At 36.8% G+C, this 14,860-nt stretch overlaps 1 protein-coding gene across 2 annotated transcripts in view; it reads right to left on the minus strand.

Annotated features, from left to right (window-relative positions):
• The window catches only part of LOC112048006 (polyhomeotic-proximal chromatin protein), a 68,172-nt gene that overhangs the window by 41,725 nt on the left and 11,587 nt on the right, over nt 1–14,860 (minus strand). Inside the window, exons 5-13 of one of the 2 annotated variants that reach the window (XM_052890468.1) lie at nt 14,125–14,280; nt 12,735–12,857; nt 12,503–12,600; nt 11,465–11,612; nt 9,519–9,609; nt 5,550–5,716; nt 4,981–5,118; nt 3,218–3,419; nt 1,469–1,632 (exon numbers count right to left, since the gene is read on the minus strand). In XM_052890468.1, coding sequence (XP_052746428.1) covers nt 1,469–1,632; nt 3,218–3,419; nt 4,981–5,118; nt 5,550–5,716; nt 9,519–9,609; nt 11,465–11,612; nt 12,503–12,600; nt 12,735–12,857; nt 14,125–14,280 — 1,287 coding nt within the window. The remainder of the gene's footprint in view (nt 1–1,468; nt 1,633–3,217; nt 3,420–4,980; nt 5,119–5,549; nt 5,717–9,518; nt 9,610–11,464; nt 11,613–12,502; nt 12,601–12,734; nt 12,858–14,124; nt 14,281–14,860) is intronic. The other variant, XM_052890469.1, reaches the window with a different exon arrangement.

Here is a 14,860-nt window from a genome sequence, read left to right on the forward strand (position 1 = left end):
TTAGTTGGCAGCACTGCAAAGAATTCTGACAAGTGTATTGCCAATTAAGCGCAAACCGGGCCTACGAGGGTTAACAATACTCTCAATAAAACTCTTTCAATTTCAATGGTGGTAATTAGAAACATCTAGAAGTACACGAACCCATATTATTACCCCGTGAAACCGACTAATCTAAACGGCATCGCCAAGCCCAGCAAATAACCCCTACGTTTGCGTTTATGTATGCGTTTCACTGACTCACTTGATGGAAAGTGATAATTCAATCTAAGAAGGAATCGGACTAACTTGTTAGGAGATAGATGAAAATCCAGCCCCCTTTTGGTTTCTACACAACATTGTACCGGAACGTTAATTGCTTAGCGGTACGTCTTTAAGCCAGAAGTGGACCGATCAAGAAAGCCTCAATCGGCTCAGCCAGGGATCGAACCCAGTATCTCCGTCTTGTAAATCCACCGAGCATACCAAAGCACCACGGAGACCTTCAATAACTCACTTCACATCATTTTAAGAGTATTTTTCAGCGATGTTGAATTAAATTGGTTTTATTTATATAGTATAGCAAGAAAGAAAACAACAAATAAAACAAAAAGAAACAATGTACTTGTAATTGAAAATTACAGAATTAGTTAAATTTAATTTAAGATAAAGGAGAGAACGGTTATGGAGTGAAACTTACGTAGTGTGGTTTTCATCGTACGTGTTGTTGTTTGGATTAATCGTTTTCTCGCGGTGATTAGTAAAACAAATTAATCCATTGTTCGCCAATATTTCATCTATCATACAATTAGATGTTTTCAACTATGCCACCATTGTAAACATTTATGACTTGACTATTTATTGACTATTGACTAATAGAGTAATACCATATAGAGGCAAAAATGGTATATTGATTGGCCCAGTATGCTTAATTATACTAGGTCTGAACATTCAGTTTACTTTGACACCTCGAGTTAGTGTTGTCCTAATATACCTTAACGATTCCATATGACAAACAATTTTATTTATGTTATTTCAAACGTATTTTCACATTTTCCAAACGTCAAAAACACTGTCGTCCATTTTGTGACGTCACTAACACACTAACGTCGAACTAATTGTTAACTAAAATTTTTGTTAAACGCTACATTTATATGGGATTTATTATAGTGACGTCATGAAACAGTTGAAATGTAGAATAGTCATGGCCGACAGGCGTTTTAGCTTGTATTGTCAAAAATATATTTAAAAACTAAAATTTTCATGTAACAAAAAAAAATGAAATTTTTTTTTCAGTCTTGTAGAACGATATCTAGTAGAACTATTTAAGAATATTTAAAAAAAGTGTCCACTTGCCTAATATTACGGCTCGGGAAAAATAAACAGAAATCTTTAGGCGAAATAAATGTGCGGTATTATGCGTGTCACTCGAACAAGATGTCAAAGTGAAACAAATGTTCGGGCCGAGTTGTAAACGAATGCGATACGTGACCTGATTCTGTGCTTGGTTCGCGCTGGTCTGCGTGGAGACAGAGGACGCGGGGCGGATGACGCTCGACGGCAGGATGTTGGACAGCGTGCGCGACCCTTTCGCGATGCCTTCGGATGCGGCGCGCGGTTTGCCAGCAGTGGCGGTGGCGCACGATACGGCGGCATCTGTGTAACAATAGCTACTATTGTAACTTGTTGTTTCTGATTAAAAATACCTGCAATATCAAGACATTTTAAAGGTACACCGTTAATAATAAATCTTTGCTCACTATTTGATATCCAAACCATACCTAACCTACATCTACAAATTCTGCATACAAATTTCCACCCCCTATTTTAGGAAAGTGGGGGTTAGAAAGAGACAAAAAGTAGTTTATGTCACTCCCCATCCTTTCAACTATCTCCACTTAAAAAACCTTAACTTTATTATATTAGTATTAAGTATTATTTATTATATTAGTATGGATATGAAAGCACCTAATGACCTTGTAATGTGAAGTGTGTACACTATACGACACATTACAAGTTCACAAACATTTGGAACACAGCAATAAACCAGATGCTAGGGGAGACCCTTAGGCCCGTATTAGTAGACGTTCCTCAATATCGAACTTGAAGTTCAAGCAACTTGACACCAGAATTGTGATTATCAATATGCTGAGGAATTCAACAATGGACTCATGTAAATGCTCTAAGTTGAGGAATGTCTATGAATGTCATGGGCCTTAGGAAGTCGAACTGTAGAGTTCGATGGAACAATTCTCTAGGTGCGTCACGTGTGTGACTGTAAGCGGAATTATATTTGTCTAAATTGTCATCAGTACAGAACCGGTATCATACATTTTGTATGGCAACGTTTACACTTATGTTGTGACATGTCGTGATGGCTTCTCATGTGTCGCATTTTGACTTAATTTGCAAAATGATTGCTCTCGTATTCCTACTTATGATAGTGGGAATGATAACACATATAATACAAATTTGTTTGCAAGATGTCGTCTGTCGAAAATCGCAATGCAGCTAAAACACCACAGTCGCTAAATCAAGACAATTCGCTTTGCACATAAATACCATAAAATCGCAATCTTTGTAAATAATTGTTATATTTTCAAAGTAATCAAGTATTGTCATATGGTACAGAATATAACTGTACGGCATTTTCTTATATAAAATGTATTATGATAAAATTACATTCTGTATTTCATGCAATGCGCCCACGCACATACTTTAGCCTAAAGTCAAACTCAAAGTCTTACCAGCGAACTATCTAATAACTATTCATATAGTCGCTCGCTCGTTGGATAATAGTTCCACTGTGTAAGTGTTATACTTGATCCACGTTTCTTATTTACCCTTATAGTGCCACAAACTTTTGAGTGGCCAAAACTGGAACTAGCGTAAAGGCCATCTTGACGGTCCCATTTTTCAAAACTTTATACTAAAAGATTTATGTGACAAACGACAACGGCGACACCATCACCGGACCAGATAACTTTGTGGCACTATACTTGTTTTTGACAAGAAGGTTTAACACGCCACCACACATCTCAAGAACTCAAAGACAAAATGACGAACGGCCGAACCGGAAATATCGCTGTCTTTTTCGTCCTATCGTAATGAAACAGAGAGTGATATATCCGGTTCGGTGATATTGGTAAACAATATGTTATTTTGTCTTCACGAGATATACATGGGTTGTTTAGGCATAAAAGTTGTATGGTTGAAAGGTTAGGTAAAGATGAATACTAACTGTTGTGTTGCACGTTGTTCTGCGGTGAATGCTGTATGAACATGGAGGTCTGAGCTTCAGGTTGGGTGCCCCTGATGAAGATGGGGTTCGGAGCGAGGAGGCCGCCAGCGGGCAGGGTACCCGCCTGCAATCCGCCGGTCCACACCTGCGGTAGAGCGCCGGAGATTTGCCAAGGCGCGAACTGCATAGTCTGACTGCCGGCCTGCAAACACCGGCCCATGATTCAAGCTTTTCAAAATACATTACCAAAAAAACCGAAAGTCAGTTGTGTTTTTCGACAGTAGCTATATATTGGAATGCTGCGGGGTTATAATTTAAATCAAAGTATTATGTATGAACAATACTACCACTTTTGTAAGTTAAACCAATAAGTACTGCGGTAGACATAAGATACGACGACGTATCTTGAAACGAGAGAAAGATGATTATTTTCCATCGTAACGAAAGAAAAAGCTATATTTGCGATTACGCTCTATAGGTTGAAAACTGGCCAATTTTGCTCTGACAGTTTTAGAATTATTGGTAAAGAAAATTATACTAAAGGCCCTTAAATATAGGTCCAATATTCAATCAATAAAATCCTAAATTCAACCTTAAGAATTGAGTTTAAGGTTGAATTTATAAATGCGACTACTTGAATTGAGTGCCAAGAAACCAAAAACGTCCGCTCATTGAGTGGGGACGTTTTTGGTCGCTTATTGTGCATCCACTTTTGAATAGGACATCGATGGTCAATGTAAATATTTTCTATAATTTATGTGTTATCCCAATTATACAAATATATAACAGATGAGGGTATATATACTTTATGCCAGATCTAGTACTATCTGTTATTGTTGTATTTAAAATTAACGTAAAGCATGTCTCTCGTTAGTCGAAGTTGTTAAAACTAATTTTGCCGGTGCGACTTATAAAAGTGGTGAAACTGTTTCTACGTAATCTTTACTCATAATACCCATTCCGTCTTACCTAAAAAACAAAAAATATATAATAATACCAAAGCAACGTAACTATACACATCATAAACATCATTTACGTATATAAACATCAGGCCAGAAAATTCGTTTCAAATCAACACGAAATATAAACTATAAAAATAACTGAAATATAAATATAAGATATAAAAAAAAACTCGCCGTGCACTGCATGGTAAATGTATATTGGTTAGATAAATTCGCAGAAGCTTATTCAAATTCCTGATTCCAGGAATTAATTCCAGTCCGCACTGAACAGGCACATAGCGCAATATACGAAAACATCACCGAGGTATATACGAGTATAGCTGCGAAATTCTACATGTTCCAACTTCAGAGCGGACTAGAAGATTGCGCGCATATTGTACTAAGAAACCAAGTTTATTTCACAAATATTTTCCATTTATGAAACCGAACTTAATTTCCTGGAGAGTTATGTATGTAGAGCAACTACATCATAGTTTTTCATCGATATTTTAACGAAATGACCTTGACAAGGTTATTTTACGTTAAGTGGGCAGTGTTGTTTTGTTTTTTCGATCATCTAACATGACTATTTCAACGAAATGACGTGAATTCGTTAAAATAACGGTATTACTTTCTACTACAACTAATATACTGCCACTTTAAAAATGACATTGTCAAGGCCATATTTTTTGGAAAACCAAAAAAAAACATGTTAAATGGTCGTAAAAACGAAAAGTCGTTGAAAAACGATGATTATCCGACTGTATGCAGTAGTCGGGTCCCTTATTAATATAACATAAACGTGAAGCGAGCTCAATATACCTGCAGTGGACTGATGATCTGGGCTTGTGGCTGCTGGCCTAACACCGGTTGGGAGACTTGCACGCACTGGGCCTGTACTGGCACGGTCTGTGTGCCACCACCTACTTTGGCACCAGTCACTTTCCCACCGCTCATCACCTAAACAACGAGGATACAATACATTAATTATCATAATATCATATGAGATTGTATACTGTCGACGATGTCAGAAGTAAAACCGTCAAACTACATAACTATTATATAAGCAACAGTAAAAAACAACAATATTTTTGATGACACTCCCAACTCCCAATTGGTATTTACGACGAGGTCATCAAAATAACCAATTGTCTTACAAATTGCTTATTACGTTATCCCGGTCCTATGATTCACGGAAAATTAGATCAACAGTAATCTATTCTTAAAAAGAGTACCCTGAATTCTGGACTACTTTTAAACCCCATAAAGGCTGTCCAAAAAGACCTGCTATCTCAAACGACCCCAAGTTCACTTAAACTATGTTGAAAGTGACATTAACTTTTATATTATGTTACACAAGTTGTAATTCTACAGATTATATATAAATTTACCTTATGCATTTCCCCGGGTTTCTGCTGCCCAATGCCTGAGACGGTGGACTGAGAGTGAGCGGGCAAAATGCTCGGCTGCGAGTTGATTACGCCCAGTGGACTGAACACGAACGTCTGATTTTGTGTTGTGGGAATTGTTGGTATCGTCGTGTATCCAGGGAATGGAGCTGTTCGTAACAAAAAGGACATTGATGTAATTTCGTGCGCAAATGTCGAATGATAACATTATACAAGACACCACCGCCATTCAAACTACCACGTTCACATCTACAAATGTAACTGCAAAGTAAATGTTATTATGCGATCGAATATTTAATATCTACAAATATTTGATTCGAAGTATTTCATAAATGACGTTCATTCAACAGACATAACGTCTTTTATTTTGCTTATGAGGACAAATAAATGGAACAGAGACGTTAATTGAAAGAGCAAGGTAGTGTCATTCTGGAGACTCTTCTCTTCTGCAAATCGTAAACGATGAACGTTAACGTTAAAATCGTAAATCGCAAACGTTAGACAAAGGTCGAATTTCAAAATCCGACCGCAGGAATTTGTTTTACGTACTTCAAAAGAACATTAAGGTCAAATGGTGAGCCACTGCAAAGCCCATTTTCGCTGCACAGGTAAAATGCTTGGTCAATAAGGGAATTAGATTGTTAACTTACATAACAATTATTTTTTGTATTGTAAATAATATTGCTATTGATACAAAATATCTAATTGTATTCATTACACAAGCATGTTTAATGAAATTTATTTTTAGGCATAAAAAAATAGGGCATGACATATAGAAATGAAATGAACGAAACTGAGAAATGAAATAATAAAAAATCGAGTATATGAAAAGCAGAACCAAAATTGGCACTTGCAACGATTATTTATTATTGTAAGCATCAACTACCTTAAAACTTTAAATAAATCCATAACTGCCGTTTTCAATTCCCTGTCTACGAGCAATGCCTTATTAAGTTACTTAGCAACATTGTTATTTTTCTATAATCTGTTTGCTTCAACTGATAAGTTTCATAAACAAATCATCGACAAATTACGTGTATGGTTCGTGCGTTGTAGCTTGGTGCGGGTGATAGTTACCGTATGACGTTCATAATACGTACTTATCGTGAATCGCTGCAAACTTTCAAGAGTAAAATTAACTGTCATCCGCACCTTGCTACAGCGCACGAGCTTTAGGTTATTTGAAAACGGCTGTCAATGAAAGAAAAAGCCTGACACAAATCCATTAAGTAGGTACGTTTTGACATCGCCAAAAATTGGAACCGATATGTTGGTCGGCTTGGTTTATTAGAATATACAAAGCGCGTTTAGAATATAGCGTTACAAGGAAACTCGAAATACTTGAATTTTAAATGAGAGAAGTTTAGGTAAACACAAATACTGCATTTATATCGGTTACATTTTTTGTAACATGTTCAATAATTCATATACGTTTTGCCTTCACCTTCAATGTTTTTTGAGAAACACGGTTTTGCAACTCAATTCTAGTTTCAGAATTTATGATGGTATCAGAATATTTTACATTGAAGCCTGAAGGCTGAAGTTATAAAAACGATATTAAATCATTGTCATGTCACGTTAAAGTTTTACAAGACAACGAGAGCTTATTTTGTGAATAGGACCTACATTTGTATACCTTTACACCTAAGTAGCATTTCTTAGGAAAAGTATACATTAATTTTAATTGGTGTTTTAATAATTGTAACGCCTTATATTGTTTATTTGCGCAACTGTAACCCACGTTAGATACATTTTTTTTCCAAAAACCGGCGGTTGCCAAAATGAGCATACCCTATTGTTGCCAATCAAAAAGAAAAACACAAAACGTTTGGCCCCTAACCACATAGACATTCACATATAAACGACGAGGCTCGAAATACAAACATAAATGTCAAACATGACCATTAATATGAGATATGCACGCCCGCAAAGATAACGTCACTCTCGAGTCGATACTTAATAACGTCTAGAGTAGACAAAAATATATGTAACTTTTAAAGCGTACATTATAAACCATTACTTTATTAAAATAGGTTACATTTTAAGATCGTGATCTTCAATCGATATTGAACTTTAAAACCAAACAAATTAGATTTATTTTTCGCAGTGATTAGATAATAAAGAGAACGACACTGAAATTGCGAGCGTGCATATCTTATACTGAGGGCACAGTTATAAACCTTGCTCCTGATAGGTAGTGAGACCTGCAAAGTTAACTGTAAACTAAATAGTGTGACAGTTCACACTCGCATTATGCTTCTTTGTTGTATTAATAAATCATACAATAAGAAATTTAGTAAATAAGCAAAATCATAAAATCAAAATTCATTTATTTCAAGTAGGCTCAGTTTACAAGTACGTTAGTTGACTATTTGTAATGACTCTCCCACCGGTTCCAGTTATCTAGAAAATTCCAAGATAGAATACAACTCTTGGTTATTTAAATGAAAAATACAATTGACTAATTATGTGAGAATGAAAGTGCAATATACTCTAAAATATATTGTGTAGAAATTACCTTATGGCTTAGTTCCATTAATATTGACGATTAGATATTGAATTTAAGCAATAGAATACAAATGATCTCTAAATGTACAAAATTAAAGTAATATGTAGCGCAAAATTAATTACATCTTGAACTTCTAGGTAGGTAAAGTTAATTTGACTTGAATTTTCAGTTCAGAAATAGCAGCTCTATAAATTCTACTACTTCTATTACAAAAGATAAAATAACTTATATCTGAGGCATGACATGATGACCGTTTTCGAGTATTGTGGCTTTCAAAAACGACTTCACGAACGCAGCGTGGACTCCACAAACGCAAAAAAATCCAGGTTTGGTTCTCGCACAGGGATGATGACAGTTTTTTAAATTGTATATAAATTAAGAGTATGCTAATAGTAAACCAATTTTGTAAAAGAAACAGGGTATCTGCGGTCGTTACTTTCGTAGCTACAGAAAGGGTACAAAATGGTACGAATTAATGACGTCGAAGGTAATCGTTATAATAATATTCGTTAGATTTGTATGACACCCATACAAATCTAACTAATCCCAAACCTAATTACTAATATCTTTGTTATTTATGAGTTTATGTTTATAGTTCATATATTAATAAATGTCACATTTAATGTAAGGATCTAAAACTGTTTGAATTTTCATATAATTGCGATAAAAGATTTTTAATAGATTTTGAAATTTTATAATCTTATTTATTTTGCAAATATCCAGACATTTCTTGCTTTATATGTATAAATTATGTATAATTAAATGTATCTGAGAAATCAATATATTCAAACCTAGTCATCATCCCCATCGAGTCATTTACGAAAGATTTTGAAGATAATCTTTAATCTACAGTGATTGTACGCGGCGGGATTGTAGAGCGGACTTAATATTAAAAAATATGGTAAAACTTATAATTTATCGAATCTTTATAATTTCAGAAAATATGTTTGAATCTCATCAATATTGCTGAAAGTAATATAACTATTACAAAAAGTAAAAAAAGGGAAGTTTCTTCTTAATCAGAATTGTTAGCGAAAATTACACAAATACAAGCCTATTATACAAATAACTTTAATTGATTATTTATCATCCTACTAAAAGTATAACGCGAAAGATGTTTTTTGTTACTCCTTAACGCCACTACTATAGAACCGATTTGGCAGAAATTTGAAATGGAAATAGATTTTACTTTGGTTTAACACTTTTCATTCCGGAAAAATCCAAGGTTCTCGAGGGATTTGTGAAAAACTAAATTCCAAAACGGGCGTCCGCTATTAACACATATCAACTTAGTGATAGCGTCAATCTTTCAAGATTTTATAGATATAATGGACAAAGGCATAATTCTACACTCATGAACGGTCTTCATAGCGTGCCGCAGGTATAATTTTTTTAGTAATTAACGTTAAAAAGGCAAAATATTAAATTTTCTCTTGTCTCACCAGCTTGGCCTTGTAGGACTTGTTTGCCCTGCGTAGTCAGCATATGGGGAGCTAGTTGGTTACCCTGGAACGGCTTACCGGCAGCTATCACCTGTAATTACACAAAATTATATTTAGAAACATTAAACTAATCAAATACTCTACAAATATTTCTCAGATAGAAACTTGCACTTTGGTTTAAAATGCTCTATAGAAATTGCAATATTTTTAGTTATTTTACACCATTTATAACACAATTGCTAGCTTCTACCCTTTTCTAAACGGATTTGATTATGATTCTTCTTTTAAAGTTTTTCATCTACACGTATAGAAACTTACTCGTATTTAACTGATAGTTAAAACTTGACTAATAATTCTTGAAACTTACAAATGTATTTAATAATATTTAATTATATACGAACCAGACAAAGTACCCGTGTGATGGGTATAGTGGCGGAAATAGGACTGTCTAGTCTACTAGAATATCTGGCTGGCTATGCAAAAGTATGAGATTATATTCAACGCTTTATATGCATGAAGCGGTAGCCGGAATTGAAAAACGATGTCCGAAGTAACTTTTTTGCGCGGCTGAATGGCTAAATCTGTATAATGAAGCTATATTCAGAGGCGTAGTTGCCTAGTCGTCTGCAATGGTATTATTCTTAGTGACATGCGCAATGTTATATAAAATACATACATACGTATATACAGGGTGCTGGGGAGTATTTGCCATAACTCTGGGGTTATATTCTTTACCGAAAACAAATTAAAAATTTTCAAGGAACATGTGTTCTAAAATTAATATTTTCGGGATAAATAACATTGAACTTTTTTAAATATTGAACATTGAACTTTTTTAAATAGATCTTAAAATGTGTCCCTCATACGCATACTTATAATTTTGGCGTAGCCAAGTTTTACGTATTTTAAAATGCAAGGTATATCATCATTGACGTAGGAGAGAGGAGGTCACCTCTTTTTACTTGCTATGATCATTGCATATTGTATTAGTATCAGGTTCGTACAATCCTAGGTTCTATGTAAAAAATATCATCTTTGACGGCCTCCATCGCGACCGAAAGGGGTGTGGTTTTTTATCCTACTCCTTTTTATCCTACTAAAGGGCTAACTTGTAAAGAATAAAATAAACAAGAGTCACTAATTCCTTCGTACTACGCAACACCTACTTTTGCCTGCATTGGAAAATCGAGGTCATAGCAGCGAGATAATCTATATGCCAAAATTAACAAAAATTTAAGCTTTGGTCCACTTTTCTAACGTGGTACAGATATTCTGTATTCTGAAGATGATTTGAATTGGTTTGTGTACAGACAGGCGTGTTTGTGTGTGAAACTAGTGGAGCGTCAGCAAATCAAAGATTCACATTAACAGGATAAATTGTTATCTAACTACCAATGGTTGCTACCAACCATTGCCATTGCAATCAACGGGTTTGGGTTTTTGATCAACGGGTTTCAATGTTAGAAGCAAGAACTGATAAACAGTATATAGATATTATTTCGCAAAAGACTCTGTTTTTGCAGAATTTGAAGTCTGACAAGCTTTTAATGATTTTGTGTAGCGTGTCATGATATGAAAATCACGTCATAATCAATCTCAAAATCGAATATCCTTAGACTGAAAACGGCACGTTAATCAGTGGCAAAAACCACAAATAATAAATTAACGGTCACTCTAAACAGTTAATGTATGCGATTAAAACATCTCCCAATATTCTATATCTCAGAAGCCCATCTCTGCTTTGATAAATAGATTTTTCTCAGTTCTGTATTGAATTGAATTTAGGAGACGGCTCGCTCTATTGTGATATAAAATCCATCTTATTTGTTAAACACCACAAATAATTCTTTGGGCTACTGATAGAGACGTCTTTGTCCGCAAGAATGCCGGCATGTTTTTGTACAGTACAATACAAGCGATTATTGTTCGGTGATGTTATGATTTACCTGAATCTGCTGGGAATTGATGCCGGGATGCAGAGCAATATTGCCGGGCATCAGCAACGGGCCCTGCGCGTTGTACAGCTGTTGCAAATACGTGTTGTTCTGCAACGGTTGCTGGATCACTTGCACGCGGCCATTGCCCCAGTCGGTGCTGAAACACATCATCATCAGAGCAGATGCGAAAAAAAAAATTCACTCGTACCAACGCGATGAAAGAAATAGCGATATTTCCGGTTGCGCCGCCACTGGTTGAATTTTGTATATTTGTCTTCACAAGATTATCTCGTTGGTCACAAGACTCACAAGACTCACGGCTAGGATTTTTAGAGACTTTAAGCTATCACTAATTCTTCACTAACACTTCGCACATCTTACAATTGTATGAACGTACTGACTACTGAGATAAGACGACAGTTCAAAAGAGAATTTCTGCAATCTAGCATTTAAGACGATCCTTAGAAACGATTATGTTTATAAAATAAACGAAAATATACACACGCAATTACTGTTGGTTTAGATTCTTAGAATAGACTGTAGGATTAGACCAGTAGTTTTTGGAATAACAGCTCACGCGTTTTTAAACCAACACGTTAATAATAATAATTAACACATCAATACCGAGTGGCACAGTGGTTAGTGGCATCGGCTCATATAATTATGTATTTGGCCTGAGAGCGCCGGCGAAGACGAGTTCCTCGTTATGTGATGTCACCCGGACGTTGGTTTCTTAACTCACGATCACGGGGTCACCCGGACTGATACACTAAGGCCAAAACAAGGCCCGAGGTCCGAGTTTCAGAGGAGACACCCTTAGAGAGCCGTTTCGCCTATCTTTGTATTTCTGCCTGCGGGCCCCTTTCAAGCGATGCTTCTGCGCTCGCTCAAATACCTCGTTAATGCCGCTGAGGCAATCAGAGACAGAAGTGGTTAGTTACCCTGGTTTCTACACCGAAGGTCGTGAGTTCCCATAAGGAAACTATTTGTATGATGAGCATGGATGTTTGCCAGTGTATGGATGATTTATATTTATTGTTTATTTACCTTAGTTGCTGCGGATGTTGAGTGTTAGGCGGGAGACTCTGCAGAGGTGGCAAAGTAGCTTGCTGCTGGATGCCGCCCGAAGCTTGCTGTTGTTGTACCTATGGGGTAAAGAAGCGATGTAACTTTCTTTTCTTTTTTTTTGGAGTATGAAGGTCTGTTGCATACTCCAAAAAATAAGGTTGTCCACAAAAATGTATGCTTTGCAGCAACTTATTGAGCTAGGAGCACTCACTTGATGCGACCCCATACTGCTCGGCATAGAGGAGACCACAGTGACTGTCTGATGATGCTGCGATGGCTCGTGCTGGGCCATGCTTATCTGTTGCTGGACTACTTGAGCTTGGCCGTCAACAATCTGTATAAAAAAAGATATCACCAAATCAAATCATTGTTTATTTGCTATCTATACTAAAAAGAGACTAGGGGGTAAAGTTAGGTAGGTCCAACTTCGAGAATAAGGTGAACCGCCGACAGCGTTCGGGAAATTTCGTGACATCTTTACGTCCAAAATTCCTCAGTGCCTGAAGACGTAAGTCTTCGAACACTGTGTGTCCCCAGTGATGAACTGCGGATCCCAGACTTGGTCACTAACTATGGACCATATTAGAAGGCACAAAGTCACTCAGCGGGCGATGGATCGAGTTATGCTTCGAGTTTCTCTGCGTGATCGAATCAGAAATGAGGAGATCCGCAGACGAACCAAAGTCACTGACATAGCTCAGCGGGTCACAAAGCTAAACTGGCAATGGGCAGGCCACATATTTTGAAGCGCCGATGGATGTTGGGGTCCCAAGGAGCTTTAATGGCGACCCAGCACCGGAAAGCGTTTTTGGTCACCCCCATACTAGGTGGACCGAGGACATCAAGCGGGTTGCAGGGAGCCGCTGGATGCTGGCGGCTCGAGGCCGTTGTGTTTGGAAGTATATGCAAGAGGCCTATGTCCAGCAATGGACGTCCATCGGCTGATAATGAATGTGAACCTTCTGAACCGATTTAAAAGATTCTTTTACTTACAGAAATACACGTTATTTGTGAGTGTCATATTTTATCTTCGTATTCCTAAGGGAACGGAAACTACTTGGATGAAACCGCGGGGCGTCTGCTAGTCATATATAACTCAACATCATCATTATCAGCCTACTGTAACGGTCCACTATAGGGCAGGCCTTTCTCATTACAATAGATAATTTGGAGCTACTGGCTTAGACTTATCACGCTGCATAAATCCATTGCAGATTGGTGGACTGGTGAGATGACATACCAAACAAGTGTTTTTAATCATACCAATAACATGTGAGGGAAGTTACTAGGCCCTTATAGAGCTTATTTAGTTTATAGGGGAGGATGCCATTGTAAACATAATATCTAACAAGGTCATAGTACTGTTCTTTTTATTTGTCAATTTTAAATTCTATTTATTCGTACGACCATACTTTTTGCATGCTGTGGCTACCTATAAGTAAAATTATATGTGTTCAGCTATATTTATAGAATATTTTAGCCATATTTGTAGAATATTTTGTCTGTGTTCATATAATTTTGTTGGTGGTCCAACTAATAAACAAATAAGGTCTATTTCGTTTTACGCCGATCTGAGAATGGGTGGCTTGAATCTGCCTCACCTGTTGCGGTTTAATCTCTCCTGGCATGCCAGTCTTCTGGTTCTTGTCAAATAGTAGGTTCACGTTGTTCTGCGGGGACGCCAGGAAACTGAGATTTATCTCACCGATCCCAGGTACGTTGAATTGCTGCGTGTGCACCGGTTGATTGTTCACAACCTGACAGTAAACGTGGCGTGAGCACAAAATATTTTAACGACTTTTTAACATTATATAGAAACTAGCCGACGCCCCACGGTTTCGTCCGCGTACTTTCTCAGCTCGTGAGAATACAGGAATAAAATATAGCCTATGACACGCACAAACAACATGACTTTCTAGATGTAAAAGGATTTTCAAAATCAGTTAAGTAGATCCAGAGATTACCTATTACAGCACCACAAACTTTACCAATAATAACTTTATAATATTAGTATATAATTATATAGCTTGGCAATTTCGTTCGTAATATCCGCGTAGTCCTTCCCTCCGCCCCGCACGTACGACTACACACCGGCGCAGTCATTCCCCCCGTCTCCCGCATATCATGGGAGTGTGATCAACGAACTTGCCAGGCTATAGATTACAACTTCCTCGTTATTCTAATCGTTAGATTATGAGGTTTCGGATCGCAAGGTATTGGGCTCGAATCCTGGGCGATGAGATACTGAGATTTCTTTCTTGCAAGATATTTCATAAGGACCTACCTCAGTAGACGTTACTTTTTTGTCAAAGTATATGATCAACGATCTAATGCGAT

This window comes from Bicyclus anynana, chromosome Z (genome assembly GCF_947172395.1).
Source record: "Bicyclus anynana chromosome Z, ilBicAnyn1.1, whole genome shotgun sequence".
NCBI lineage: Eukaryota > Metazoa > Arthropoda > Insecta > Lepidoptera > Nymphalidae > Bicyclus > Bicyclus anynana.